The sequence below is a fragment of the Palaemon carinicauda genome, chromosome 24 (assembly GCF_036898095.1).
Source record: "Palaemon carinicauda isolate YSFRI2023 chromosome 24, ASM3689809v2, whole genome shotgun sequence".
NCBI classification, from domain to species: domain Eukaryota; kingdom Metazoa; phylum Arthropoda; class Malacostraca; order Decapoda; family Palaemonidae; genus Palaemon; species Palaemon carinicauda.
In genome coordinates, this window is record NC_090748.1 from 80915179 (window position 1) to 80941265 (window position 26087).

Below are 26087 nucleotides of genomic sequence, written 5' to 3' on the forward strand. Positions count from 1 at the left end.
GTTTTAACACATTTTTAGAATGCTACAAACTGAGAAAACTATTTACCCAATATGTAGAATACCTTGGGTGACCTACCCATATCTTAAGCCTATCAGTGAAGAATCATGGAGATTGTGGGGGGAACCCAAAGGACTTGTATGGAAAGACTTAACAGAGCAATTTGCAACCTCATGATCTAGCTTCAGCAAAAGGGCAATGGGGATTATCTGTACAGTAGCCCTTTTTAGCTGCTTTCATCCAAACCTAAATGAAGTCTTTCAGCTGATTTTCATAACTGTGTCAACATCTAAGGCAAATTGGAGCAGGCCCAGGACTCGTCCCCGAAGCCCTCTGGAGGAAGGCCTCTAAATGAAGCTCTTGGCCATTAAAAGGAATCTTTTCTGAGGCCTGGGAAAGGTTGAGGGGTGGAGACCTTCAGAAGGATTAGTCTTGAACTGGTGAAGCTAATCAGACAGAGAAGCTCATGAAAATGTGAAAGACAAAATTGGTGTATAGAAAACACACTTCTTGTCTCCACCCGTAAGCTTGATCATCAGTTTTGCCAATTTAATGAACACCAAGAGAGCTATGTTGAGGCTAAAAGGCAATAATCTATACCTAAATGAGCTACAACTTATACAAAACCCAAGGTAGGGACAGAACAGAGGAGTACTAAGGATTTGCCTATAAATGTTTTAGAGGTTGATTGTACAGCTCCAATGCTTCTGAGGGGTAGTCATGAGAAGACATGGATGTGTGTTAAGATTAGGGAGGAAAAACATCACTCATTTCAACTGAATCTAAAGAAATTGAGAAGTTAGCCTGGAACTTTAGGGAGAGAACTCCCCTATCATTCCTTTCTTCAGCATTTTGCAGACAAAAGAATTAAGTTCTGATGATTTGGTCTGGACTAAGGCAGCTCAGATGCCAGAAACACATACAATAAAAAGGAAGACTCTAGTTTAGACAAGGAATCACTAAACCCATCAACCATAGAAGTAATAATCTCTACAAAAGAAGCTTGTTTAAAAAAAAATATGTATTTTAACCATTTCTTTTTCAAGTTTGATAAAACTACACTTCAACTTTCATAGTCTGCTTTTAACTTTAAAAAAAAAAAAATATGAATAAATTATGAACCCTTTTGAATTGGTACAATTCCCTTTAAGTTATAATAATATGTTTATAAAAATACCAACCAACAAGCTTCTCATCTCTGTGGCGTCTACGCTCTTGTCTATATGAAAAATTGAAAGCATCTGTTATGAGCAGTGATGGTCGAGATATCTTTTCCAGTTCACAGCCTCCCAAATGTCTCTCCTTTTTATGATTGAAGTCTACAGCATAAACAATGTCCTGGAAAGTAAATATAAAATTTCTTACAACAAATCACACAAGCACATCTGATATTATCATATTACCCTATCATAAAGACTTTTACTTTTAAAATAAAATTTGCGATTTTCCTAGTAAAGTTATATAATCATCATAAATCTTTTATAAATTCTAACTTATTTTTTTCTTAGCCTAAATCACACACTTTAAACAAGAAAAGGTTAACTAAAAACATTAAAATTTCATCATTGTAACCCAACCTTATTTTCAATCATAGTAAACTATGTAATACACAGTGTTTACTTAGTTATTCAAAAACCTCGAAGACTTACTACACAGTTTAGAGTAGTTGTAACTATTTTTATTTTTTTACAATATTTAATTAACAATACAACTTTCAATACAAATACAAACTGGATATAATTTAAGAATTAACTTACATATTTAGATTTGCATGTTTCTTTAGTAAACAAATTACAGTATTAGGTAGTGTGGCGCATACTAATAAGTTAAGAAAACTTAATAATGTGAATTTCAGTGCTCGTATCAGCACTTTCATTACCAGTGCTAATTCTAGTGCTTTTACTCACAACATTATTTTCAAGCTAAGTGACCAATTTGAAAGTAATTTGTAATTTTCCTAAAGATACAAACCTGTAGCTATTTATTAGGGATTATCTTTCGGCGAGGCTGGAAGAATAACCATCAAGACTTTATGCGAGGTGGCAACTATCAAAACCGCTATTAGTGCCAGGGAGGGGGGAAGGAGGTTAGTGAGGGGTAGTGGGGGTTGCCAGTTACTCCTCTCACTCACACACCAGTGTATTCGAACCACTTTTGATTGCAGGCAGGACTTAATCTGTGGGACAGGTGATGGCGGGGTAATTTATATGAATAGCTACAGGTTTGTATTGTTAGAAAAAATACAAATTACTTTCAAATTTGTAATTGGTTCTGATACTCTACAAAGCTTACGGTATTTAATAAGGAAAACTCCCCCATTAGGAGGGTGGAAGTTTGACCAATGACTTGGCCACTGACCCGGGGTTTTCACGTACGGGCTTGGTCTGTAACTGAGAAAAACCCTGACACCTTGCTAAAACTCCATGCAATGCATGGATAGTGGCCTGAGCAACCTGTGTGCGTGTGAAAATTAGCAATGTGACTGTCTAAGTAAAAATATTCCGAGCTAAATAGGAATGTTAATATCAAATATAGACATTTCCCAATAACTACCTCATGGGGAGTATCAGGGACGTAGAAAAGTATTAAATCTATACTAGGTTACACAAGGGAAATGGTTATTACCTACAGATAGGGGAGGCCAGCGTGCAGAGGACCAATGGTGCTGTTTCCCAAGAGAGGGGAAGATGAAAGAAAGAAAGAGCCAGTTATTCTTGTTATTAATCCCAAATTTAATCACTGGCAACCTCTGCCACCACCATCGGCTACTTGATCATCAAGGACTGTGAGGTGCTTAAGCCCTTTGTTGTGTAGCCACCACAGGGCCAATGGAGAACGCCTCTATGTTCCTATGGGACATGTCTTGCAAGTAGTGAGCCGTGAAGGTCGTTTGATGCTTCCACATACCCGCTTGTAGGACCTGCGTCATAGAGTTCTTCTTCTTGCACGCTAGGGATGTACTTATGCCCCTAACGTCATGAGCTCTAGGTCTCCTCATCTGACGATAAGGCTCAGGATTTAATGCCCAGTCTATAACCTTGTAAATTCCTGCAGAGATCATGATTCTTGACCTTCCCAATGCTGACAAAGAGTGCTGCCACTCAGGGGCAGGCTCCTACAGATCTTTTGAGGTAGCACCTCCAGCTCCTGACTGGAGAGACTCCCAGTCTGGAAGGGCTCAAGTCCCAATCTGGAGGAGATCGAATCTGGGATCCGTTACCGCCGGATTTTGGGTCTGGAGACACACTCAGAAACGGAGTCGGGTATTACCTGTCCCCAACTTTGAAATGAGAGACGTCAATGTCGTACGAAAGGGCGTGTCATTCATTGATTTTTCTGGCCAGGGGCAGGGCAAGCAGGAAGGTTGTCCGAAGTGTCAGGTGAAGAACTAATGTCAAACACAGACAGCAATAAGCTCACCATGTTCCACATAGGCAATCTAACCTCCAACTGAGGGCAGGTACGTCAGAGATTCCATACGAGGATAGACACACCCAACAATGAGGAAATCCCTTTCCTGTCAAAGACTACGCTCAAAGCTGAGTGGTAGCCTTTGACCGTCGACACAGAAAGGAGTTTCCTCCTAAAGAGTCGAAGGGACTCCGCTATCACTAGAGTAGAGGCAACGAGAGAGGCGATACCCTTCTGCTACCTGCACCACAGAAGGCTGACTGACTTAGGTTGATGATTCCCGGGTAACCAGACATTCTTCCACAAGTTGTGCAAAAAGACTCTCTTCTTCCTATGTAGTTGTCTTCAAAGATTGTGATGGGGAGAGGGGTCCCTTGGCACCTTTGAGAACAGATGAAGGTGGTTCAGCAACCATTCTGCCTGGTGCTACCTTGCAGCTAAGACGGTTTTCGACAGGCCTGGATGCCCTTCTTCGTTGAGCGTTTTTACTAGATCAAATAGAGGGGAGGGGGGATATGCGTAAACATCTATGCTGTCCCCTGTAGTCAGAAGGCCCTTAGGAAAAAGGTACTGACGAGGAGTACCTCAGAAGCTTGACGATCAGAGACCGTTGGTGAAACCCACAAAGTCGGGACTCTGTTAGGTACTTGAAGATCCACAGACCACTCAGAGCCAACGATCTGAGTCAATAATCAGAATGTCTGCCAGAACATCTCCCTTGTCTTGGTACAGCAGGGTTGCAAAGGACACTAAGTAGTCTTCATCCACCTTAGCATTTCCCCAACTAGTTGGCATAGGAGCTATGAAGAGGAGTTTCTCTGATTGTCAGAATAAAAACCACTCTCATGGTGTCGTCGTTCATCTACAACATAGGGTGTCTTAAAGGAAACTGTTGGAACTGCTGGAGTTAGAAACTGTTGAGCAGTCAGAAAACTGTCCTCATTCCAGGAGGTTCGTGTGGCAATGATGTTAGGAATCGGATCAGAGTCTGGAGGCCGTGGGATGCCACATGTGTGCCCCCTCCATTTCTTGATGCTTCTTAGAAGAGCATCGAATCTGGAGGGGAAGGTGGAAGATCTAACCCCATGAGGAGGTTGGAATCTGATGCTCTCCGTTGGTCACCTGGTGCTCCCCGGAGAGCAGGTGCCCTTGCCGGAAGGAGTAACTCCTCAGAAGGAGTAACCGATGAGATGGCATCAAAACTTGTAAAAGGAAGGGGGCTAATGTCTTCTTCATTCTTTTGAATCTGCTCGCAAAAGGAAAGACTTTAATAGTCTGACAACTATAGGTACTCCTAGGAATACCAGATCTGTGTTGGCTGAAGGGATGATTTCTCGAGATCTTACTCCAATCCTCAGATCGCGGCAGATCTCGAGAAGCCTGACTCGATGGTGGAGAAGGGATGACCCAGAGTCTGTTACAAATAGACAACCATCCAAGTGTCTTGACAGACGAATGTCGCACCTGTGATTACGTCGAAAATAAAAAACCCATTTACAAATGGTATTACCAGTCATATAGGATGATTCTTTAGATCCTAGATCCTTCCTTGAAGACGAAGTAACTGGAATCTGGCGGAAAGCCTCCCTATTTTAGTGTATGATGTCCTCGGGTCTGACTGCTCGTCTGACCAAGCTCGTTGACTCCCTCCTGGATAAGGTTTGTTGGACAAACTTGTTCCGGGAAGAGAGGTCGAAAACTAGAATCCGCCTTGCCGGAGACTTTCTACAAGAAAGTTGACAGCTGAAGCTAGGAGATTTTGATGAAAAACCGTAATAATGCATTGCTGACATAATGCATGATACGTATGTCCATCCAGATGTTTGGACTCATGTAGATTGTAAAGGACAGCTGGATTGGTCTGTGATGATGTGCATGTATTTGTGGCCGAACTGCGGATATTCTGCCGATGTAGTCAATCTCGGTCACTGGGTGAGATTTGCGAAAGCCGTTGCAGGAGAAAAACTCTTTGATCAATTTGGATCACCCATTCACATGGTGGAATCCCATGAACGTCGATCCTCAATACCCCCAAAAGGAGTTTATTGAGAGGCCCTGTGTGATGCCACATTAAGATTCGCTACAGGGACCAAAGGAGTCCTGTAGGACAAGTCCTGATTGAAGAAGCGATGAGTATTCCTAACCCGAATGAGAAGTATCGCAGTCCCTTACAGGTAAACATAACTTGAAGACGAGAAAGGTATTATACTAAGAGACAAATGGCTGAAGCTTCGGACTTCCCTACGCTGGCTGAGCTAATTCAGATTAAGGAAGAGCATCGTTGTCAGCAAGCTGATGAATAAGACCAAGGTCAAGCTCTGGGTTGGCCACATTTAGTCTTCCCAGAGAAGAACCGAGCAGAAGGATAGTCGAAGTTGCTTAGAACAAGTCCCGAGGGAGGCTGGGCAAACGGTGGCATGATGACAAGGTGTAATGAGGAGAGGATTCCTCAAATCTTTGTTTGCTATACAGTCGGCCCTTGTTCATTGCGTGTTCTTGCTTCGCGGCTTCGCTTTTTTGTGCATAAGGACAACAAAATACCTATCAAATAAACTCATAATCGCAATAAAATTCACGATGCACAATGATTTCAAATAGCCCGCACCCTCCTTTCCCCTGGGAGTGCTTCGCGCCACTACCTATCTCTCCACACAGCTCTCTCTGTACAGTGTATATCCATTTACTGTGGTAAAAATTACAGGTGTATTTGAAATAAACCGGATTTTTATTATACTGGTGTTTCACTTTTTATTATACTGGTGTTTCACTTAACTGTATCTAATAAAGCATGTAATATTCACATTTTAGCATCGTATTTATAATTAAAACCATAGCGACATATAATCTTTTGCACTGTTTACATTCAAATCAGCAGATCAGCACTGTGAGGTCTGCCGTCAACCTCAATTTTCGGATCAAATAACTCACTCACTATTAAGGCATGCTAGGAATAGTATATTAAACAATACTCTTTGTTATTGATTCATAAGTGCATCAGCTGATCTGATCATAGCATCCAAATACTTCGATTGTTAAAATATACCGAAAATTTAAAACAAAAATACATAAATGGTTTATTACAGCACAATTAAATATTTAAATACCGGGTAATCTTAATTTTGAGAGAGAGAGAGAGAGAGAGAGAGAGAGAGAGAGAGAGAGAGAGAGAGAGAGAGAGAGAGAGAGAGAGAGAGAGAGAGAGAGAGAGAGAGAGAGTTGAACAGTAATCAAATGCACTGTTTTTGTTTCTTTCTTAACAAGAAACAATTACTGTATTACCGAGATATTTATGTTTTTAGTTTATAAAATAAGCTGTATTTCTGTTTAAGAAAGTATAAAAATAAAACACTTTGTGAGTTTCAGCAATGATTATAACTACAAAATCGTCAATGAGATTACAGTATGTAGGCATAACGTCTACCTCCATCTTGGCCAAATACATAGTACTACGCAATACTAAAGGAATGTTTTTACTGTAAACATAAAATCAATACTTACTTTTATTTTACTTAAAAACACAACTACAGTATATAGTTATACTGAGCACTTTATATGTTAAGTCAATCCTTCCAAACTACTATGTAAATTGAAAAAAAATAACACTATTTTCAAAACGCAACTAGCTGTTTATTTTTTTTCTTTTTCAGTTGTTGTGGCTGTATGCACTTATACTGTACAATGATTACAGTATGCTGTAACGTTACTGACGATGCTTTTATTATCTTTTATTTTTCTAGCCCATTGAAGTAGAAGAGGAAATAAATATAAATACTGTAGATAATAGCTTACTGTGCAAGAGACTAAACATAGTTGCGTCATGCTTCAAGAAAACGTGTAGGCTACGAGTCGTCAGAACGAAAACACCGAGCACTTACAGTAAGTACTGTACAGTTAAGGAGTACTAAAGTGATATTACTGTACATATACTACAGTAATATATACTACAGTATCAGAGAGTATTAGATTTCAGTACACTATAACTAGATAGGAACAACTTTTGTTATACAGAACAATAAGGAGATGAAGACTCATAAAGATTTACTTTAGCACAATACTGTACTGTACTGTAGCCTTACTGTGTCCAGTACATAGTGTATACAGTATGTGTGCAAATGTACTGTAAACTGTACATATGATTATAAGCTGTTGTAGAAAACAAACCAAAACAATATTAGGCAGTATTTACTGTGTTAATCATCAGCCCAGGCACTCAGTCCTGGCAAGGGGCAGTGACTTTTTAGGTTATGAGTTAGCACACCCTAGTGCAGCATTTATTCACGAAAATCCCCTTTCTGCGGCTGTGACTGTAACCTAACTACCACAAAGAATGAAGGCCGACTGTAGTTCATAAACGTAAGCATGACTTGATTCAATCCCCTAGAAAATTTGGGGATGAAAAATAATAACCCTGAGAAGTTATGTTTTACGAGACTGCCGTCCCATGCAGCCGTGACGGAGTGAGGATATCACAAGGAATCTGAACCCAAAACTGAGCAAGCATGATCCCATGAGTTCTCTAACTCGAAGAGAGAAATAGAAAATAATCCCAAAGGATTGTCTCTCAAGTATCGTTCTGAATCACAGGGTAAGGCGGCAGGAGCAAGCGATCGGAAGACCTCTATTGAGGCAATCACTCTGCAGGCCTATTTCTACCTTCCCAGTGAGGTCCGGCAACATATAGGTGAGAGCCCATGCGCTACTAACCTAAATCTTTTCAAGCAAGTACATGAAGAAATCGACTTGTAAGGTAACCCTATAAGAAAAACTAAAGACCCAAAAAGGTTAGAGACAGGGAGCAGAGGAGGCACCACTACTACTAGTAGTAGTAATAATAGTACTAGAGGTCTGATGAATGTTCATGCAAACTGACAACAACCAGTGAGCCAATGAAGAAGCTTACGTATCTGCGGGCCCTTTAAGTTGAACATCTGCACGGCCTCTAGTTGCCATATCGAGAGCAGAAGCTCATATGCAGAAGTTCTAATAAGGTGCATGCCTCAGGAATCCATTCCCACCATACTTGTGTGAAAACAAGTTCCGAGTAGCGAGTGAGATATTAAATACCAAAGTTGACAATTGTGCTGTATTCCTCCTACTGTTGGCAAGTCCTGGGTTAGGTCCCAAGAAGAGAGTGTGTGCTAAACACCTTGACTGCATGTCATGGTAACCACTACCGAAGTAGCGCGACCCATAAAAACTATAGGATGATGTTCTGTGTGCTGCTGCCATCGAGAGCACATCGAAGTAGAGCACACACTCATGTGCTACCGCACACGTGAGTGCTAGTGTTGAAGAGGTAGTGCTAGCTTTTGCTCTGGACAAAGAGTCTACAAGTAGAGAAGAAGGAGAGTCTCGCTGGGAAGATCAATGCGCTCACTTGCAAAGAGGGTTGTAGCCAGTAGTGCTCTAGGATTCTCTCCAGAGAAGCTTTCCGTTGAACGAAGTCAGTACAGTAATGACCATCCCAGGAGTAAAAGCCTCTCAGACTCGTCGCTGGTTGTTGGTGATTCTACCTGCAACCGGGGAGATTGCTGATCATCAAAGGCGGAGAGAACTTTACCGCAGAAGGGAAAGTTGTAAGCTGAGCAGTGCTGTGACACTGAATAGTGGTAGCTATTCTAGGAGTAATCATGAGCAGGCCTGCAGGTGAGTTGGGAACTTATTTGCGAGTTGGAGACTAGTCACGAGCTGGTCTGCGCTCTCTTGTCATTAGTACTGAAGGTAGTAGAGAACAGGAGGGTGATAATGAGAAGAGGAATTGTCAGGCACTGGAAGCAGTTGCTGGAATTCCAGGAACCTGGAAGCGAGCTAATGGGTGATCACAAGCTAACAGGCGATCATGAGCTGACAAGAGATCATGAACTGATGGGCGATTGTATGCTGACATTCGGACTTCACCCTTCCTCCGCTGGCTGAGCAAGCTCAGTACATATGAGCACCCTGTCATCAGCATGATGATCAAGAACTGCAGCAGGTTCTGGATATGAAAACGGTGATGCGGCAGGAGCAGCAACTGACAGAGGAACAGAAACATGCTTCCGATTTTGCACTCCTTACAACGGCTATATTAGCCAAAATATGGAGTACGTCGTCATTAGCGCCGAAGAAAACTACACGGGATGAAACCTAATCTGGGAACGAGAAAGTTGTTCCCCGAGAGATGCAGGAACATGCTTCAGACTTTGTACTACCTCCGCCAGCTCACATCGCAGAACGAGGGAGTGCGTTGTCGTCAACTCTGAAGTACAGTAAACCATTCATGAGAAAACCTAACCCACGGACAGGAAAAATGTCCCCAAAAGAGGCGCAGGAACAAGCTTCAGAGTTTGCACTCCCTCCGCCGGCTGCCATTGTAGAACAGGGGTGTGTCATCGTCTGCGTAGAGGAGCAAGACCAAAGTCGAGATATGGGTGGGCCACAAGCCTTCTCACCATCGAACTCGCAGAGACCGAGCAACATCTACTTCATACAGTGAAGGCGCATCCACACAAAGAACGACTCCTCTAGGGGGGAGGACCGAGCCACTGCACTAGGGGAAGCGGAGGAGTCCTCCAGCCTATGGGTTGTTCGGCATCAAAATGGAAGAAATCGTAAGAAAGATTTCTCCACCCTCAAGGAAAACCCCACACTACGCCGTCTCCAAAACAGCAACACTCACACCTGCGAAAAATACACAAAAACTAAAAGAACAAATAAGTCAAAGACCACTCAAAAAAGGTTAGGCGGTAGAGAGACAAACGTTCCCTGTCCACCGAGCCAAAGTAAAAGTGACGATAGAACACAGGTATGCGTGTGTGAGCAGGGTAGCTGGTACTACCCCCATTCCCCTGCTAACTAGCATTGGGATAGTTACACCTAGCTTAAAGTCTTATGGCTAGTCTTCTAGCTTTGCCAAAGGTATATTCCCTAATAAAGAGCGAAAGGGTTTGTATTTAGTGTTGAAACAAACGAGATTTAACCCATTATTAACCACAGATTTTCTCTTTTAGCAACTATTCTGCATTAACTTCTATCAAGTGCAAAAACCCAAGTGTATGTGGGAGTAACTAGATTTCTTACTATAAATTTTATAATAGGCAATTTACAACATTTCTGTCATACAACCTGATTGGTTTACCTATCATCATCTCCTCCTACGCCTATTCAAGCAAAGGGCCTCGGTTAGATTTCGCCAGTCCTCTTTATCTTGAGCTTTAAATTCAAAACTTCTCCATTCATCATCTACTTTGCACTTCATAGTCCTCAGCCATGTGGGCCTGGGACTTCCAACTGTTCTAGTCTATTATGGAGCCCAGCTGAATGTTTGGTGAACTAATCTCTCTCGGGGAGTGCAAAGAGTATGCCCAAACCATCTCCATCTACCCCTCACCATGATCTCATCCACATTTAGCACTCGAGTAATCTCTCGTATAGTTGCATTTCTAATCCTGTCCTGCCATTCAACTCCAAATATCCTTCTGAGGGCTTTGTTCTCATATCTACTACAGTTATTGGAGATTGTTTCATTATCATACTATGACTCATGTCCATAGAGTAACACCGATCTCACTAAACTGATATTTAGTATGATTTTCATAAGTAATCTTAGGCAATTTGATTTCCAAATTTTACTTAACCTAGCCATTGTCTGATTTGCTTTTTTCAATCTTTCACTAAACTCTAATTTTAAAGACCATAGATCATAGTTTGTAAATACTTAAATGATTCTACCTCATTGGTTGGAGTTCTCTTGCTTGAGGGTACACTCAGGCACACTATTCTATCTTATTTTTTTTTTCTTCCTCTTGTTTTTTTGATATGGTGTGTTGGGCAGGCTTAATAGAAGGGCCATGGATGCCTGGTGGTTTATCAAGAGGTTGTCTTTTTCCTTTTTCTGATTCTTTTTCTTCTCAAAACCATCCTTACTGTCCTCCCTTCAGTTGAAGTGGCTATCCTGGAGGGTATTTAGCCTTGCATGGTGTATCGGCTCCTCCATGTTGACCAGTTTTTCCGACTATTTACTATAGTCTATGGGTATCATCAATCACTTTGTTTATAATTCTGTACGTATTGTTTTTGTTATAATTCTTGTTAATCTAGTTTTTAAGTATGATGTCTCTTTTTTATTTCTATTAATTCTTATGCTGTCTGGAGACATTGAGCGAAATCCGGGACCAGTACGTCCTAGATTTCGTCAATGTCGTCTTCTGTGTTGCAATATTCGTGGTCTTCATGCAAATATCCAAGACCTTACAGTTGCGTCCAGACAGTATGACATTCTTTTGTGCTCAGAAACTTTGGTTTCTAATATGAGGCACTCATCTGAGCTCCTTATAACTGGTTTTAAGAAGCCAATAATGTTGAAACGTGATGCCATCCCTAGGGCCAGGGGAATGGCGGTGTATACTAGGACCGAGTACCCTGCTTCTCATAAGTCCTGCTATCAATGTGGATGTCATGAGATTCAGGTAATAAAAGTTTGTGGCAGGCATAACAACTTTTATTTGTGTTCGATCTACCGGAATCCAGACATGGATGATTCTATCTTCGATTGTCTTCTTACCATTATGGCTAAGATACAAGAAGATGATAGAGAGGCTTCTTTTGTCTTTGTTGGTGATTTTAATGCTCACCATAGGGAGTGGTTAAGTTCTATCTCTCCTACCGATCGCCATGGCTTAAGAGCTTTAGACTTTGCCTCTGAATCAGGCTGTGAGCAAATCATAAATGAAGCTACTCACAGGTCTGGTAATTGCTTGGACCTCGTATACACTGACTCCCCTGGCGTTATATCTAGTAAGGTTGGTTCTCCAGTTGGGACATCTGATCATGCCTTGATTTCATTATTAGTGAAGACTGAGCAGCCTGTCCCTGATATATCACATTCTTGTAAAATTTATATGAAATCCCAAGCAGACTGGAATGGGATTTTACATGATCTTTTGTGCTTGAATTGGTCACAATTATATAATAGTGTAGATCCTGTCGTCCCTTTGAATGAGAATCTAGTCAACATAATTGATAGGCGTATCCCTTCTCGTGTGCTAAGGTACCGAGTGAAGGACAAACCGTGGTTCAATGATGATTGTAGACGTGCTTTTTTGGAGAAGCAGGAGGTCTATCAATTTTGGAAGGGTAACAGATCAGATTTGACCTGGAACAACTATACTCAGCTTCGAGCTTTTGCTCAGAGAGTTTATGCCTCAACTGAAAAGGAGTACAATTTAACCATAAAAGAAACACTTTCTGGTACAACTCAGGAACATAAATGGTGGTCTACCCTTAACCCTGGATAGGTACGGTGGGTCGTACGCGACCCCGAGCGTCAAAAAAAAAAGAGGTTTTTCTCACGTGACTCCCCCCCGTGACTGAATTTGTGGGTGATCGACCTGCAGGAGGTGTCTCCCCTACACGCTCTAGTAGTGTCCAGATGTGCATTGCTGTAGCTGTACTCCTTCCCCGATTTCTGAGACGCGTCGGGGTCGAGCGCGACCGAGTTTACCCTTCTAAGGTAATATGTTATTTTGATAATAAAATAAATTTTTTAATATACTTACCCGGTGATTATATAGCTGCAACTCTGTTGCCCGACAGACAACACTACGGTAAAAACTCGCCAGCGATCGCTACACAGGTTGCGGGTGTGCCCAACAGCGCCATCTGTCGTCCAGATACCCAGTACTCAATGTAAACAAAGACTCAATTTTCTCCTCGTCCCACTGCGTCTCTATTGGGGAAGAAGGGAGGGTCCTTTAATTTATAATCACCGGGTAAGTATATTCAAAAATTTATATTATTATCAAAATAACATTTTTCAATATTTAACTTAGCCGGTGATTATATAGCTGATTCACACCCAGGGGGGTGGGTAGAGACCAGCAATATATGTTTACACTTTTATGAGCTAAGAGTTTTTATTTCATTTTAGAACTTATCAAAATAACAAAAACAAAATAAATAGGTACCTAGTAAGGAAGTCGACTTGAACAATTACTCTGCCTTTTAAGTACGTCTTCCTTACGGAGCCTCGCGATCCTCTTAGGATGCTGATCGACCCCTAGGATCTGAAGTATCAAGGGTTGCAACCCATACAACAGGACCTCATCAAAACCCCTAATTTAGGCGCTCTCAAGAAATGACTTTGACCACCCGCCAAATCAACCAGGATGCGAAAGGCTTCTTAGCCTTCCGGACAACCCAAAAAACAACAATAAAAACATTTCAAGAGAAAGATTAAAAGGGTATGGAATTAGGGAATTGTAGTGGTTGAGCCCTCACCCACTACTGCACTCGCTGCTACGAATGGTCCCAGTGTGTAGCAGTTCTTGTAAAGAGACTGGACATCTTTCAAGTAAAATGACGCGAACACTGACTTGCTTCTCCAATAGGTTGCGTCCATTATACTTTGCAGAGATAAATTTTGCTTAAAGACCACGGAAGTTGTTACAGCTCTAACTTCGTGCGTCTTCACCTTAAGCAAAGTTCGGTCTTCCTCACTCAGATGTGAATGAGCTTCTCGTATTAACAATCTGATAAAGTCTGACCAAGCATTCTTTGACAAAGGCAAGGATGGTTTCTTAACTGAACACCATAAAGCTTCAGATTGGCCTTGTAAAGGTTTAGTACGTTTTAAATAGAACTTAAGAGCTCTAACAGGGCATAAGACTCTTTCTAGTTCATTGCCTACGATCTCCGATAAGCTGGGGATATCGAAAGATTTAGGCCAAGGCCGAGAAGGCAGCTCATTTTTGTCTAGAAAACCAAGTTGTAGCGAACAAGTGGCTTTTTCTGACGAAAATCCTATGTTCTTGCTGAAGGCATGAATCTCACTGACTCTTTTAGCCGAGGCTAAGCATACCAGGAAAAGAGTCTTAAGAGTGAGATCTTTCAGGGAGGCTGATTGTAACGGCTCCAACCTATCTGACATGAAGAATCTTAGTACCACGTCTAAATTCCATCAAGGGGTAGCCAAACGACGCTCCTTGGTGGTCTCAAAAGACTTAAGGAGGTCTTGCAGATCTTTATGTTTGGAAAGATCTAAGCCTCTATGCCGGAAGACCGATGCCAACATGCTTCCGTAGCCCTTGATAGTGGAAGCTGAAAGGGATCGTCCTTTTCTCAGGTATAAGAGAAAAACAGCTATTTGAGCTACAGAGGTACTGGTCGAGGATACAGAAACTGACTTGCACCAGTCTCGGAAGACTTCCCACTTCGATTGGTAGACTCTAATGGAAGAAGCTCTCCTTGCTCTAGCAATCGCACTGGCTGCTTCCTTCGAAAAGCCTCTAGCTCTCGAGAGTCTTTCGATAGTCTGAAGGCAGTCAGACGAAGAGCGTGGAGGCTTTGGAGTACCTTCTTTACGTGTGGCTGACGTAGAAGGTCTACCCTTAGGGGAAGACTACTGGGAACGTCTACTAACCATCGAAGTATCTCGGTGAACCATTCTCTCGCGGGCCAGAGGGAAGCAACTAACGTCAATCTTGTCCCTTCGTGAGAGGCGAACTTCTGCAGTACCTTGTTGACAATCTTGAACGGTGGGAATGCGTAGAGATCCAGATGTGACCAATCTAGGAGGAAAGCATCTATATGTATTGCTGCTGGGTCCGGGACTGGAGAGCAATAGATTGGAAGCCTCTTGGTCAGCGAGTTTGCAAAGAGATCTATGGATGGTTTTACCCCAAGTGGCCCAAAGTCTCTTGCACACATCCTTGTGGAGGGTCCATTCGGTTGGAATTACTTGCCCTTTCCGACTGAGACAATCTGCTATGACGTTCAAGTCGCCTTGGATGAACCTCGTTACTAGGGAGATGTCTTGACCTTTTGACCAGATGAGCAGGTCCCTTGCGATCTCGTACGTCAGTGAGTGGGTACCTCCTTGTTGGAGATGTACGCCAAGGCCGTGGTGATGTCCGACTTAACTTCCACCACTTTGCCTCGAAGGAGAGACTTGAAGCTTTTCAAGGCCAGATGTACTGCCAACAGCTCCTTGCAGTTGATATGCATGCTCCTCTGACTCGAGTTCCACAGTCCTGAGCATTCCCGACCGTCTAGTGTCGCGCCCCAGCCCACATCCGATGCGTCCAAGAAGGAACGTGGTTGGGAGTCTGAACAGCCAGGGGAAGACCCTCTCTTAGGTTGATATTGTCCTTCCACCAAGTCAGACAAGACTTTATCTTTTCGGAAACCGGGATCGAGACCGCTTCTAACGTCTTGTCCTTTTTCCAGTGAAAAGCTAGATGGTATTGAAGAGAATGGAGGTGTAGTCTTCCTAGTGACACAAATTGTTCCACGGATGACATCATCCCTACCAGACTCATCCACAGCCTGACTGAGCAGCGTTCCTTCTTCAGCATCTTCTGGATGGATAGCAGGGCTTGATCTATTCTGGGGGCTGATCGTCTTGTTGTTCAGCAACGTCCTCATCAGAGGGTTCCTCATCCGAAAACTGATGAGGAAACGGCAACGGAGTGGGCAACGTCTGGCTCGCTGAGTCCGGTCGCACTGGTGGATGCGTGACGGAGCCGGACGCAACATCATGGAACTGCTGCACAGTCTGTGAACTGTCAACAACCATGGGTGCGCGAGGAAGCACAGCGTCAACCCGAGACTGTCTAGACCGTCTGGGTTGTGCAGTCAACACCCTACCGGGTTGCTGAGGTTGACGCACTGCGTCAAAACAAGTCACCTCTGCTGGTTGTTGAACGTCCTGAACGTCAACAACCACCTCCGAGCGTCGCTTAACGTCAACGTGCGGCTGGCAACCCACACTGGGTCGCATCGGTGGAGGAACCACCTCAACTGGCAGACGCGAGTAGGTTACCTCAGCGTCAACAGGGCGCACAACCGACCGGTTGGAAGGTTGTTGGCCAGAAAGTTCGGTAGCAACCTTCTCCGCATTAAAGTCCTCTATCAAGGACGCAAGCTTGGACTGCATGTCTTGCAGCAAAGCCCATTTAGGGTCTACGGGAGCAGGTGTGGCAACAGACGGGGTTAGCGACTGAGGCGGTACCGCTTACCATCCCTGAAAGTCTTGTTATGCATGACATAATTGTACAGCAAAACTTCAAAGGCTCGAAAACAGCTGTGAAGTTGACCTGTAAACAACTTGGAGCGTCTCCTGGCTAGGCGCCAGGGAGAGTCTACGAGAATTGAGAAGTCTATCTGGGCAGAGGCATGAACTCCCAAGCCGAGAACTTCTCTCGTGTCATATCAGACTCTCGCTCTATAAACCAGTTTAAAAGAAGGGAAAGCAAAGGCTGTATCCCCCAAACTCCTCCTGGTGAAAAACCAGTCGCCTAGCCAACGTAAAGCTCTCTAGGAGAGCGAGAGAGCACTAGCTTAAAAACAACGGCTTCGAAGTAGCTAGGCCTAGTGTAAGCTTTGACGTTTAGGCGAACGAGGAGCAGCAGTTACAAAAAGATCCGGACAAAGATCCTTAAAAAAAATCAGCATGATTTAATTAAAGTCCATAGGAGGCAAAGCAGCTTTAGGCTCCTCTCCATCTGACAGAGTCCTCAAGGGAATATCAGTAGGAGGGGGAACAGCAACTTCCTCATCTACAGGAACCTTGTCCGATAAAAGCTGAGTCTCAAGCAAGGGAGAGACCTACCGTGGTGGCAATGCTTTACAAGCAGAGTCCACACTCACTGGTGCATTAGTAGCGGACCAGAACGCAATGTCATGTAACTGCTTGACAGTCTGTGAACTGTCAACAACTGAACTGTCAACCACAACAGGTGCGTGAGGACGCACAGCGTCCACTGGAGACTGCTTTGACTGCCTAGACTGAGCAGTCAAAACAACTCTAGAATGCGGAGGTTGACGCACAGCGTCAAAACAAGTCAACTCCGATTGTTAGTGAACGTCTTGAACGTCAACAGGAGCATCAGCAAGTGGCCTAACGTCCAAATGCGGCTGAAAAACCACACGAGACCTCATCGAGTGTGGTTCTAAACAACCTGACTGACGTGACTAAGCTACGCCAACGTCAACAGTAAGCACAAAGGAACGTTAGGTTGGCTGAAAGCCAGGATATCGATGAGATAAACGGCTAGACTCAACGGACTAATCGGTAGAATAGTCTTCCATAAGGGAGGCAAGCATATACTGCATGTCTTGCCATACAACCCATAAGGATCAACGGAAATGATTGTGGTAAGAGACGAGGGTAACGTCTGTGACCGCAACACTTTGCCAACAAAAAAAGACTCTCGGAGTCTGTGTTACGCTTTTGTTAGGCGGCGAGCAGTTATCCGATGACTGCATAGGGTCAGAGCTGTCCTAATGGTTGTAACCAGGACGCTGGACCTGTCCTGAAAGGACTGACTTTCGCTTAAGGGCTTCGAAACCTTGTGACAGGTTTCTTATGCGAAAAGCCTTCGGATGACGAGGAGAAACAACGTCTCTCGTCTTATGGTAGGGGAGATCTTGGTAAGATACATCCGATACCATAGAGGGAAAACGTCTGTTCGTTGATCAAGGCCTCTCGAACCCATAAGTCGTTTGACATTACTTCTCCCCTGGGCTTGGGAGCATGCAAGAGGTCCCGGACTAGGTGAACGACAGGCACGAACAGACGAACCCTCGGACGCAAAACTGTAACACTTTGCGCATATCACTTTATCACTTCGATTTTCTGTTTTGCACTTATTTCACTGAAATCGAAACTTTTACTGATTTCTACCTGAAACACGCAATTCTACCCTTCATTAAAAGGTAGTAATTGCGAAATCAGTCGTATAATGCAAGCTCATTAATACCAGCAAAAAACAGAAAACATTTTAAGATAAAAAAATCAGTGGCTGGGAAAGAGACTAAACACTAGTTCATATAAACTACGTTTTCAATCTCTCACCGCACATAGCCTGGGGACGAGAATAAAAACCTAAAAACGTTTTATCCTTCCTCCCCGTACAGCGACTAGGGACGCGAGTAACACGAGAACAACGTTACCCGCTTGAACGGAACGTTTTCTCTCCTCTCTCTCCCTCCGTCTCTATCTCTCTCTCTCTTTCTCTCTTGATTTCGCACCTAAGAGAAGAGCCCAATTATATTTCGTCAAAAAAACATGTTATTTGACTAAAGGAAAAAACTGAAAGGTTTTTCAAATAAAAAGTTCCTTTAAATTAGAATTTAAAACATTTAAGCTAAGAAAGAATGAACAAAACGTCAGAATCTATTTACTCTTACTGCAAAGTGAAACCGTGATACACTCTCTCTCTATCGTAACGATAGAGCGTATGTTGAACGTCCTGAACGTCAACAACTGCGTAGCATAAATAAACTAAACGTTAGTTCATCTTTGAAAACAGTACGAAGACTATCAAAGAAATTCTTTCATAAAATATTACATTTAAAAAGTTTTAAATCCTTAGCTCTTTAAAAGCTAATTACGATATAAAGGGCTCAACGTTGATTAACTTCGGTTTCCAAGTTAGGACCGCCTACTCTCAGGAAAGGTCTATATAAACAAAACATTAAAATTTATTTTTATATGTTTATAATAAATGGAAAGTTAATCGAAGAGGCCTAATAAAGGCGGAGAGATATAAAATATATAGAGGAAAATCTATAACGTGATAAGATAATTACTAAAAGCCTAAACACACTTCCGTCTAAGGGAAGGGTCGGCCATTTAAAAGTGAAAGAAAGTCCATACTCTCTGTCACCATAATTAAATCTATCCAAAACGAGTTCAAGATTTAAGACGAAGATAAAACACCTGCATAGCGAAAGCTCAAAACTAGAATAAAGTACTTCACCAATTAGTTGTGAAAAAACTCCAGTTTAGCAACAGCGAGTAAGTACGTCTTGTCGATAGCTCGACAGAGAGAAAATTGAGTCTTTGTTTACATTGAGTACTGGGTATCTGGACGACAGATGGCACTGTTGGGCACACCCGCAACCTGTGTAGCGATCGCTGGCGAGTTTTTACCGTAGAGTTGTCTGTCGGGCAACAGAGTTGCAGCTATATAATCACCGGCTAAGTTAAATATTGAAAATTGCATAATTATCAAAGTTATTACGTATTATGAAATTGTCGTAGAATGGTGCAACTTGTATAGGTTATCAGTTGTGGAAAGTCTTGGTGGATTGTTTGGCTACCATGTGCATGATTTTTTTTTTAGTTAAAATGTCGTTCATCACCACGAGGACCATTTTACCGCGAGTGCCCCTTTTTCATTTTTTTTCATTTTTTTGCCAAGTCATTTTTCCGTAAGATATTGCCAAATAGTGTCGTAAAACTTTTGCTTGTTTAGTGTTGGAAAGTGTGTCTAGATGATCTGGCTACCCATGCGTGACTTTGTTTTTGTCAGCTACGACGTAGTTATTGGTATATTGGGTATTTAACTGTGGTTGCCAATTTCTGTTTTTTTTTCAATATTTGTAAAAATTTTTACGTAGTAAGGAATTGCCGTATACTATTCATTTTTTTTTCATGTTTATGTGTTAGAAAGTGTGCCTTGATGGTTGGGCTAACACGTGCATGTCTTTTTTTTTTATCTGAGATGCCGTATATTAGAATGTTGGGCATTTTACCGTGAGTGCCCCTTTTTAATTTTTTTTCATTTTTTTGCCAAGTCATTTTTCCGTAAGATATTGCCAAATAGTGTCGTAAAACTTTTGCTTTTTTAGTGTTGGAAAGTGTGTCTAGATGATCTGGCTACCCATGCGTGACTTTGTTTATGTCAGATACGACGTAGTTATTGGTATATTGGGTATTTAACTGCAGTTGCCAATTTCTGTTTTTTTTTCAATATTTGTAAAAATTTACTACGTAGTAAGGAATTGCCGTATATTATTGATTTTTTTTTTCATGTTTATGTGTTAGAAAGTGTGCCTTGATGGTTGGGCTAACACGTGCATGTCTTTTTTTTTATCTGAGATGCCGTATATTAGAATGTTGGGCATTTTTCTGCGAGTGCCCCTTTTATTTGTTTTGCATTTTTTTGCTTAGTCATGTTACCGTAAGGAATTGGCAAGTAGTGTCGCAAAACTTATATTTTTATAGTGTTGGAAAGTGTTTCAAGATGATCTGGCTACCCATGCCTATTTTTTTTTTAGCCAGATATGGCGTATATATAAGTATGTGTTCGATTTTCCTGTGATTGCCATTTTTTCGTTTTTTCCCATTTCTTTCAAAATTACTACGTACTAAGGAACTATCACAGAGTAATGATTCATTTATATGTTTATTTGTCGGAAAATGTGCCTTGATGGTTTGCCTAGCACGTGGCTGAAATTTTTTTTTTCTGAAATGCCGTATATTAGAATGGCCATTTTTCCGCGAGTGCCCCTTTTTATTTGTTTTGCATTTTTTTGCTTAGTCATGTTACCGTAAGGAATTGGCAAGTAGTGTCGCAAAACTTATAATTTTATAGTGTTGGAAAGTGTTTCTAGATGATCTGGCTACCCATGCCTATCTTTTTTTTTAGCCAGATATGGCGTATATATAGGTATGTGTTCGATTTTCCTGTGATTGCCATTTTTTCATTTTTTCCCATTTCTTTCAAAATTACTACGTACTAAGGAACTATCACAGAGTAATGATTCATTTAGATGTTTATTTGTCGGAAAATGTGCCTTGATGGTTTGCCTAGCACGTGGCTGAATTTTTTTTTTCTGAAATGCCGTATATTAGAATGTTAGCCATTTTTCCGCGAGTGCCCCTTTTTATTTGTTTTGCATTTTTTTGCTTAGTCATGTTACCGTAAGGAATTGGCAAGTAGTGTCGCAAAACTTATATTTTTATAGTGTTGGAAAGTGTTTCTAGATGATCTGGCTACCCATGCCTATCTTTTTTTTAGCCAGATATGGCGTATATATAGGTATGTGTTCGATTTTCCGGTGATTGCCATTTTTTCGTTTTTTCCCATTTCTTTCAAAATTACTACGTACTAAGGAACTATCACAGAGTAATGATTCCTCTAGATGTTTATTTGTCGGAAAATTTTGTTTACTTCTTTTTTTATTGAATATCATCAAATTTTTTTAGCTAAAATATATTGTTTCACATTTTTGTTTTTTTTTTCGATTTTATTTCCCTTCAAAAAATTTTTTTTGGGTCAGAATTTTAATTTTATAGTCGTAAAATAATCGACAATTATCCAGCAACCCACCATACAATTTTTATGCATATCCAATAATAATTAGATTAGTAAATAACACCTTGAAATTGACATACCCTTCCTACATTTCAAGTGGCAGATTAGGGAGTCTGAGTCAGTGTGGTTGGCGGCTATTTTGTGGACATATCCGAAGCGTAAGTTGCCCTATCTATATATATTCTTGTTCCCTATAGAATTTGTGATATTTTGGTATATTCTTACCTGCATAAATATCATATTATATATTAAATATATGTATTTTTTTACGAAATTTCTAAGTACTCAAAAAATTACCTTTAGATATGGCCCCTGATATAAATGTAATTTACAAAATAATGAAGATTTTTTTACATATTTCTATTTTAGGATAACATATGTTTATTCCCTAAAAAAATTAGCCACTTCCTATTTCATTTGGGTACCCAAACAAATTCATGAAATTTGGACAAATTTTTTTGGCCAAAAAAAGTTACCCTTTTTTTCTCATTTCAGATCTTCACCTCCATTGGTCTGACTTCATCCAAAATACATCAAGATGTGTCCTAAACATTCAAGAATCAATTCCTAAAAGGATTTGTGTATATATGTATAAACTTTTTTTTTATGAATTTTTGTCAGGTCTTTTTTTTCTACTTAATTTTTTAAAATATTTATAATAAATATTTTTTCTGCAGATGAGTAGTATTTATCTTTACAGTTGTTTTAAGCATTCATTGAAGTTTTTTTTGGCAAAAGAAAAAAAGAGGTTACTGCAAAAACTGATTTTTCAAGAATTTTTTTTGGCGTCGGGGTCGTTCGCGTCCGAGTATACCCTTAAAGGGGTGTCCGAGGAGTGTACCTATCCAGGGTTAAATCTGCACTCTTTGGTGTAGATGCAACAGTTCCTCCTTTACTTAAACCAGATGGCTCAGTCACTCACTGTCCAAAGGAAAAGGCAACCCTTTTGGCTGATGTTTTTGACAGTAAACAGAGTAATGAAAAACTTGAACTTCCTCATTCCTGTTTTCCTGAGGCTAAACTAACTAGTTTAGCTTTTCGATCTCGTGAGATTAAAGCTCTGTTGGTGGACCTTGATGCTTATGGAGGTGTAGACCCAAATGGTATTTTTCCTTTGTTTTTTATAAAGACAGCAGATTTCTTAGCTCCAAAGTTATCTGTTATTTTGCGCAAGTTAGCAAGAAGAGGAGCTTTTAGCACTAGTTGGAGAATTGGTAATGTTACTCCTCTATGTAAATGTGTTTGTGGTAGCTCAAGTCCCACTGATTACCGCCCAATTTCCATAACTCCCATATTATCTAAAGTTTTTGAACGTCTTCTGGCAAAACGTCTTAATAGGTTTGCTGAAGGTAATCATCTACTCCCTAGTTTGCAATTTGGTTTTCGTAAAGGCCTTGGAGCATGTGATGCCCTTCTTACAATCTCCAATGCTGTACAGAAATCCCTTGATTGTGGTCGGGAAGTTCGTATGATTGGCCTTGATTTTAGTGCTGCCTTTGACCGTGTTAATCATGAGGCCCTTGTTTTCAAACTGAAACAGTTGGGAGTGGGTGGGTCGTTTCTTAGCATTATTATTGATTTTTTAAGTAATAGATCTCAAAGAGTTGTTGTTGATGGGCACCATAGTGATTATAGGAATGTGATACCCGGTGTTCCACAGGGTAGTGTTCTTGGCCCATTACTTTTCATACTATATACACATGACATGTGGTTTGGCCTAGAAAACAAGCTTGTTGCATATGCAGATGATGCTACTCTCTTTACATCAATTCCATCCCCTGAATGTAGATCTAGGGTTGGTGAATCCCTTAATAGAGATTTAGCTAGAATTAGTGCATGGTGCAAATTATGGGGTATGAAGTTGAATCCTAACAAAACTCAAAGTATGATTGTAAGTAGGTCAAGGACGGTGGCTCCTCAACATCCGGATCTCAGTATTGATAATGTTTCTTTAAATATGTATGACTCTTTCAAAATTTTAGGTGTGATTCTTGACAGTAAATTTACTTTTGAGAAACATATAAGGTCTGTGTCTTCTTCAATTGCACAAAAAATATGCTTATTGAGAAAGTCTTTCAAGATTTTCGGTGATCAATCTATTCTGAAGAAGTGTTTTAATTCTTTCATTCTACCTTGTTTTGAGTATTGTTCTCCTGTCTGGTGTTCAGCTGCTGATTCTCATCTTAATTTGTTGGACAGAAACTTACGGTCTATTAAATTTCTTATTCCTGATCTAGATATTAATCTCTGGCACCGTCGTTCAATTAGTTCATTATGCATGTTGCATAAGATTTTTCATAACTCTGACCATCCTTTACATTCAGATCTCCCTGGACAATTCTATTCTGTTCGTAATACTAGGCAGGCATTTAATTCTAATACCCAGGCCTTCTCCATCACGAGGTTCAATACTACGCAGTACTCTAGAAGTTTTATTCCAGCTGTGACCAAATTGTGGAATGATCTTCCTAATCGGGTGGTTGAATCAGTAGAACTTCAAAAGTTCAAAGTTGGAGCAAATGCTTTTTTGTTGACCAGGCGGACACGAGTCTTTTTATAGTTTATTTATGAGATATTTGTTTTTGATGTTGTTAATAGTTTATATATGACATGTCTGTTTTGACGTTGTTACTAATTTTAGAATGATTTATTGTTAATTTGTTCTCTTCATTTATTTATTTCCTTATTTCCTTTCCTCACTGGGCTATTTTTCCCTGATGGAGCCCCTGGGCTTATAGCATCTTGCTTTTCCAACTAGGGTTGTAGCTTGGATAGTAATAATAATAATAATAATAATCTTTTCTCCTTCCAATGATATTTCATCTTCCATTGCATACTACACTCTCATCATTTCTGTCTTTCTTCTATTGATCTTCCGCCCAACCTTGTGTGATATTACATGCATTCTGGTAAGCAAGCATTGCAAATCATGTGGTGTTCTGCTAACAAGGACAGCATCATCAGCATACTCTAGGTCTGCTAAATTCCTATCACCAATCCAGTCCAACCCTTCTCCACCACCTCTGACTGTTCTATACATTACAAAATCCATGAGGAGGATATACAACATATGTGACAACACATTCCCGCGGAGTGTTCGGCTCTTCACTGGAAATTCATTCGATCAGACTTGCATTAACATTAAATTTGCACTTGCTATGCTCATGAACAGACTTAATCAAATTTACATATTCAAGAGGAATTCCCTAATAACACAAGACTCGCCACAAAATTGGCAGGTGCAAACTATCAAAGGCTTTTTCATAGTTCACAAAAGCCATCAATTGGGAATTTTTATATTCCATGCATTGCTGTACATGTCTCAAAATGAAAATTTAGTCAGTGCAACTTCTACCTTTTCTAATCCTGTTTGTTCATCTCTCAGCTTTTCATCAATTTTTCTTTCAGTCTCTTTAGAATAAGCATAGTATATATTTTCATAACAAATAACGTAAGTGTTATGCCTCTATAATTATTGCAATCAGTCAGGTCTTGTTTTTTTTTTGTTTGTTTTTTTTTTTGCCAACACTCCTAACTCTTAACCTATACAGTTAAGAATTATAATTCCAAAAGATTGGGAATATGGGATGTTCAACACAAAACAATCACATGCTATAAACAAATTATATAAAACTAGCGGAACCCGTGTAAATTACTTCGTCTTCTTCTTCTTCTTCTTTGTCTACATCTTTTCCCACTTCTATGTGGGGTCAATGTTTCTGGTCAGCTTTCTCCATCTACCTCTGTCCCACAACTCATCACCGGTTAATCCCTTTGATCGAAGGCCATCCATGATACAGTCCATCCACCTTCGCTTTGGTCTCCCTCTCCTTCTCGTTCCCTGTATCTCCATTTCCATCACTCTCCTCCCGATATACTGTTCATCTCTTCTCATAAAATGACCATACCACCTCAGTCTACTTTCTTGGATCTTATCTGATAGCTTTCTAACTCCTGTGGTACCCCTAATTACCTCATTCAGTATCTTATCTCTTCTTGTCACCCCACACATCCATCTCAACATTATCATTTCTGCCACATCCATCTTCTTCTCTTCTGTTTTCTTTATTGCCCATGTCTCCGCTCCATACATCATTGCTGGTCTCACAACTGTCCTGTGCACTTAACCTTTCAACTTAACCCCTATTTTCCTGTCGCATAGTACTCCATGCACTTTTTTTCCAATTCTTCCATCCTGCTTGTATTCTGTAGTTTATTTCTGCCCCAGATCACCATCCTCTGCAACTGTTGGTTCTAAATACCTGAAATTTTCAACTCTTTTCAATCTCTCTCCTTGTAAACTAACTTCCCCATTCTTGCCATTTTTCAATCTCAAATACTCTGTCTTTTTCCTGCTGATCTTCAATCCCCTATTTTCCATTTCTCTTCTCCACTCCTCCAGTTTCTCTTCTACTACCTCTCACCTAGTGCTACACAGTATAACATCATCTGCAAAAGGCATACTGTACACCAAGGAGACTGATCTCTTATACCTTGTGTTACTACATCCATAACCAGATCAAATAGGTAAGGGGTCAATGCAGACCCCTGATGTAGTCCCACATTTACTGGGAAACTTTCTGTTAGGCCTATAC

At 40.9% G+C, this 26087-nt stretch overlaps 1 protein-coding gene across 1 annotated transcript in view; it reads right to left on the reverse strand.

Moving 5' to 3' along the window:
- Cpsf100 (cleavage and polyadenylation specificity factor subunit 2) overlaps positions 1-26087 on the reverse strand; it is a 200073-nt gene that overhangs the window by 122300 nt on the left and 51686 nt on the right. Inside the window, exon 6 of the mRNA XM_068348239.1 lies at positions 1180-1336. Coding sequence (XP_068204340.1) covers positions 1180-1336 — 157 coding nt within the window. The remainder of the gene's footprint in view (positions 1-1179; positions 1337-26087) is intronic.